This window comes from Dendroctonus ponderosae, unplaced genomic scaffold, assembly GCF_020466585.1.
Source record: "Dendroctonus ponderosae isolate FM_Combo_2020 unplaced genomic scaffold, Dpon_F_20191213v2 Dpon_F_20191213_9, whole genome shotgun sequence".
In the NCBI taxonomy this organism is placed as follows: Eukaryota; Metazoa; Arthropoda; class Insecta; order Coleoptera; family Curculionidae; genus Dendroctonus; species Dendroctonus ponderosae.
The window spans coordinates 5713659-5719556 of record NW_026019116.1 but is presented as its reverse complement, the minus strand read 5'-3'; the positions used below and the strand labels follow the sequence as shown (position 1 = coordinate 5719556).

Genomic DNA, 5898 nt, shown 5'->3' with positions numbered 1-5898 from the left:
GAAATAAATGGCCTTTTTAGAAAGTGAACCATCGATCAGAAAATGTTGGCAGTTTTCTCAAAAAATGCTTGAATTCAAGAAGTTTTAGATTTACGTGCTTTTGTTTTGAGTTGCAAAATCCACTTGAACATGACGCTGCTTTTTTCGAAGTTTCTCAAGAACTATTTAAGCCACAGAATTCGCTTTGGCATCGTTGGATAGAGAATTAAAAAGTCGATTCAGTCGTAACAACGAGAGTGAGGAAGTTCGAGTAGTTTTGACCGAGAAAGCGAAATTTGAATATCAGACACTTAGGCGCAAGAGTATGTGAAAATTACATGTTTTCCGTCCCGGTTTTGCTGATATCTCGGAGGCAAAATGAGCAAGAACGCTCACTTGAACATCATTCTAGACAGATATAAATGGCCTTTTCAGAAAGTGAACCATGGATGAGGAATTGTTGGCAGTTTTCTCAAAAAATGCTTGAATTCAAGAAGTTTTAGATTAGCGTGATTTTTTTTTGAGTTGCAAAATCCACTTGAAATGACGCTGCTTTTTTCGAAGTTTCTCAAGAACCATTCGCGCCAGAGAATTCGTTTTGGCATCGTTGGATAGAGAATTGAATGGGGGGGGTCATGACCCCCATGACCCCCATGACCCCCCTGGATCCGCCCTTGTCTGGACAGTGCAAAGTCAAATGACTACTGTGCAAATTGAGGAAGGCAAAAACACACAAAAAACCTTCAAGTGGTCGCAAGACCAACGTTGATGTTGGAGGACGTTTGATGTTGTTGAGTGTAGTGATGCGGATGGTTCCGCGGCATCGTCAAGGTACCGTGCACTGTCATGTGAGCGGGCGGCACATGCCGCTGACAGCGATTTAAAGTGTTTGATTGCCCAGTGTGTTGGTGCTGATGGTGTGAGTGTGATTTGTGTAAGATCGCTTGCTAAAAGAGACAATCAGTTCACGTTCCAAGTGGTTCGAGCACTTACCCGGCCGTTGTCAAAGTCGCGACCCACGCCCAGTGTGAGGCGCGCTTTGCTCTTCAGCGCGTCGCTGATGGGGATCTTCGCCCTTTTCGCCTCCAAGTGCGATTTGTAGCAGAATTCCAGGGCGGCCACTCCCATTGCCACAAACAGGCCTCCAATCAGGATGTAGAACACGCCGGCCACATTGCTGAGCGACAGTTCGTTGCGTAGGGAATCCTACAAATATAGAGGCAAAACGGTTCTTGATTGAGTTTAAACGACAGTTTAGTTGTGGGTTGGTAGGGAAACTCTGCCCAAGGGCAGTTAGAGCGCGAGTTTAGAACTCTGCGCCTCTGATGGTAGTCTAGAGAGTCTCTGGTGGTAGCTTCGTATATAAGTTGAGCAACTGCGTGTAGAGTCTAGTGTGGTACTCTTGCTCCAAAGGCCACCAATTGATGATGCCCAGATGCGCAAAACGCTTCCTAGCAGCATGTGGGGACCCGTTTTTGACGAAGTTTTCATTTGAAAGTTGAGAAAATCGTGTTCAACTGAGTGAAGCAAATGTATCTAAGACGATTKKGATATTAAATTTTCGTTTACAATTGAGAAAATCATGTTCAAGCGCGTGTAGAGTCCAAGTCGAAGCMCTGCGGTCTTYCGTGATCTTTTTGCTGCAAAAGTTGGCAAACATGTGAACATGTGGAGCAAAGTTCTTGGCAGGATTTTGRAAAATATTTTCAATGGAGTTTTCAATTTGATCTCCTGTGCGGCATGTTTGCTGGACCCAAAAATTCCTATGCCTTTGAAGCATTTTCCTATAGCTCTTTGCCTGGGCCAATGTTGTCGTTTTCCACTGAGCGTTGCCAGCTTGAAAAAACCAGCGAGTAAAATGCCCCGGCAACGGTGAAAACTCAAAGTTTTCCTGCTGCGGAATGCGCGATGAGTTTGCGAACTCTCGAGCCGCAACCGTCTGATTCAATCGAGATTTGTCCAAACACGATTTCCGACTTTTCAAACACAGTTAGGAAACTTGACGACGACGAAGTTTTTGAGCTGCCCTGAAAGTTGCCTTAACGTGCACGACGGCAAACTTTAAATTCCCCTTTAAACCCGCCCCAAACTAGGGCCATTCGCATGTAAAACATGACTTCTGAACAGTTTCGTTCTTTTGCCGGATCAGTCGGTGTATAGAGGAGATTTAAAAATGAGACAAAAGTGGGTTTAAAAATTCTGGATGGCAAGTGGAGGCCATCGATCACTCAAATGTAATTAGGGAATGATACGGCATTGACCCGGCTGCTTAATATTCCCTATGCGTATCGGTTCCTCCTCTACATCGCCGCCAGCACCTGCCAGCTTTCCCGTGATCTATCATTTTTCCCATTAATTTATTCCGCATGCACTCAATTTCCTCACACGAGTGCGCTAATTTACTATTTAACGCCCAACTCTCCCAATTAACCCGTTTGGGGGGCCGTGCAAATTGCCATCCAGGCCCCCCATCCAGACCTACTCAACAGCGATCAATACGTGATTGAGGCATCTTAAGGGCTTGTAAAAATTCCGTGGGTTTAGGGACTTAGTCTCATGAGGAAGTGAGTCGGAAACCCGATAAAGCTAAATTAAACCCCAGATTTGCTCCCAGTGTGGGATGCTGGACTATTTCTGGCAACGATTCACCAGCTTGATAAGGCGATATATTCCCGAGCAATTTTCCGCTTTACGCCTGCACAGTTTTTGTTCTCGCCAAGTTTTCGATCGAAACCCTTTGCGCCTGATGGTTTACACAAAACGCAAAATCTTTCCAGCAGTTTGTCCATTCCAAATCCTTGCAATCAATATGTAAATCGCTAAACATCGTTTGGTGGGACTCTTTCAAATGATAGTTGGTATTCAAAGTTATTACCTGCTTGTCTTTGGGACACTCTGTACGATCGTACCACCACTTGTTCTTCAGCTTGGTCAGTTCGCCATCCTCCTTGAGGCTCAGCACTGCTAAGTTGACAGCGTCTCTGAAAATCCAATCTTGCCAGTTTCCCACTCAAAGTTCGCATGGTGCTCACCTCAGAGGGGAGCCAAGGGGCGTGGCCACTCCAAATCCTTTGGCGTCGAAGTTCCTGCCCACTTTCATGGTGTCGCAGGGCTCGCGCTCGTTTATGTAGTCGTTCTTCGGGGACTCGATCAGTAGGGCGTATTTCCCTAAACACTCCTCTTGAGCTTCTGGTCAAGTCATCAACCCCCCACCTACCTTTGGACTGGCGAACTCTCCTAATCCCGTCGTCGTAGCTGCGCACAAACACGTGCTTCCGCGAGTTCATGAACTCCCACATTCTGGAGTAGAGGGTGATTTGGGATCGCTAGGAGAACTGAGTCAGAGTGACGCAAAGAGCAGGCGAGCAGCTTACCTTGAAAAAGTCCCAAGTGGCTCCGCCCATTAGAGTGCCATACTCCACCTCGGTTTGTGAGGCCAGATCTTCGGGGGAGTTGATCGGAGCCACCATGCGCTCCACGGTCAAAAAAGCGGCCAGATTGGCCGTGTAGCTGGAGATGATGATGAGCGTGAAGAACCACCAGCAAGCGCCTACGATGCGGCCGGAAATCGACTTGGGGGAAATGTCGCCTCCTTGTTGCATGAAGGCAGCGAGGGAAAACCACAGCGAGTTGAGCAGACTGAAGTCGTTTGCCATGGTGCCGCCACTATTTGTGTGCAGGTGTGGAGGAAGGCGGATCGGCTCGTCGCTATGGTGGAGAATCCGCCACTCGTAGGGGGAGAATCTGGACACGATGAACAGCACAATGCTCACGCCTACAAAGGCAAAGACTACGCTGATCTGAAACAAACCGGAGTTTTACAGGGGGAGGAGTCAGGCTTTTGCGTTGGCTACCCAGATTTCCTGCGACAGCGGGTTGAGGAAGCTGAAAACGCCCGGCTTTTGCTTCATGGGCTTCTTGATCATGATGGAAATGCCCAGGGACATGAAGGGCTTGCTGAAGTCGATCACCCGCTCCCTTTCCGAGGTGATGGTGATGGGGGCGATGGTCAAATCCGCCTCCTGGAAAGGGAAACTCTCCCGAAAATCCCCCCAGATTCTCCGGCAGCGTTACTCACATTGCGCACCAGTTCCCCAACCATTCCATCCCAGCCGCCTTTCACCTCGTTGTTTTCCGCCCCGTACTTGCCGTCCTTGACAATACGCAGCTCGTCTGCAATATGACCATTCCATTAGTTTGCCCGCTAAGGACGATTGGGAGTATCCATTAAATAAAACTCAATTATAGTGATAATGATAGTAATCGCTCTGGCCATTATTATTATTATTAGCTCGGGACACGCCAGCTTGCAATTGGCCTGTCCAGACTGGTTTAAGGGCAATGGTCAAGGTTGACCTGTACTTTTTTAGACCTAGTGGGTCTTAAATGTTCATTTTATGTTGGGCGAGTTTGTCCTGTTGGACGGGTTATTTTTTTATAGTCAAATCGCTCTTGTTCACGTTAAGTTTGCCTTAATTTTAATTCAAAATCAAATCTATTCCTGGGTTTCAGTCATTTATTGTTTCGGTGTATTTTTCGACCATCGTCAGTTTTTCTAAAATAACAGATAGTAAAAAAAAATTAATTAATTCAAAAAAACAACCACGGTTCGTCAACAGCCTCGTCTTATCACAATTACAATACTTTAATACATTCTAAAATTTATTAGGCCTAACAGGTGATTAGTCAGGACATTAAAATTTGCGAAGAGACTAGAATTCTTCGTCAGATACTTAATTATTTGTATTTACATATGCTTATTAAGCCTTGGCCTTAAGTCAAAACGAATAAAATACTGTTTATATTGATTTCTTTTACTTTTAGCTATTTCTCTTTGCATTCTGAGGATATTATTTTAGGTTTGCAAAATTCTTCAATATACCGGGTGCTAGTTAATATTCTATGTTTATTTCATTTAATTAATGTATGATATACTGAGCTAAGATTGTCGGTATCCGATCTGAAATTCATAGCATTGTTATGTTTTTTAATCTCTATCATTTCATGGACTCTTCTCTTATTATAATTACTCTCGTTAATCAGTATTTGTGTGTTATCAAAATCAAAATTATCCAACCTCTGTTGTGCATGCTGTGCTAATGCTGTACCATTTTCTTCATTTTTTCTTAGGTTAAACTTATGTTCGTATATTCTTTTCTTTAGATATTGTCCTGTTTGATCTGTGTTATTACAATTCAAACAGTCTATTTTGTAAATTACATTAGGCGGGTCTAACTTGTCAATCCTAGGTTTAAATTTTGCGAAACATGCATTTGCTAAGGTGTTTTTAGTTTTTTCTGCTATGTTGATATTATGTGGTTTGAATATATTTTTTATTTTTGTGTTAATTTCCGGTATATACGGTAGTGGTATATACTTGATATCACCTTCTATTCTTTTATTTATGATTTTCCATTTAGTTGAATTGTATATTTTATTTATCCTTTGCGTTATGATTGGTTTGAAAATTGACCTTGGATAGTTGTTTATTAATAATATATTTTTTATTTTTTCAAGATTTTTTGTTCTATACTCCCAATGTGACAATTTAATGGCTCTATCTGTAAGTGCAGTTATTACACTTCTTTTATATTTCATTGGAGCGTACGATTGATAACTCAGGTACCTACCAAACCATACCTCCTTTGTGTGCCAATTTGTTTTGATTTCCCCGTTGTTATCATAATTAATTGTTAGGTCTAGAAAGTTTATAGAATTTCCTTTATCTTCCTTGAGAGTAAATTTTAGTGTGTCGTGAAAGGCATTAAACTTATCTAGTGTATATTGAATTTTGTCTTTTGGGAGGCACATTATGCAGTCATCCACATATTGTTTAAAAAATTCACACTTATAGTTTAATTTAGATATTATTTGTTCTTCCAAATTTTCCATTACCAAATTTGCAATTGTTGCTGCTAT

The 5898-nt window shown here is 42.9% G+C and overlaps 1 protein-coding gene across 1 annotated transcript in view; it reads right to left on the bottom strand.

Moving 5' to 3' along the window:
• Positions 1–638: 638 nt before the first annotated feature.
• LOC109542265 (glutamate receptor 1) overlaps positions 639–5898 on the bottom strand; it is a 27412-nt gene continuing 22152 nt past the window's right edge. Inside the window, exons 10-17 of the mRNA XM_048669681.1 lie at positions 4058–4152; positions 3834–4001; positions 3354–3779; positions 3197–3305; positions 3012–3147; positions 2855–2960; positions 973–1185; positions 639–926 (exon numbers count right to left, since the gene is read on the bottom strand). Of these exons, the coding sequence (XP_048525638.1) occupies positions 723–926; positions 973–1185; positions 2855–2960; positions 3012–3147; positions 3197–3305; positions 3354–3779; positions 3834–4001; positions 4058–4152 (1457 nt within the window). The 3' untranslated portion in view covers positions 639–722. The remainder of the gene's footprint in view (positions 927–972; positions 1186–2854; positions 2961–3011; positions 3148–3196; positions 3306–3353; positions 3780–3833; positions 4002–4057; positions 4153–5898) is intronic.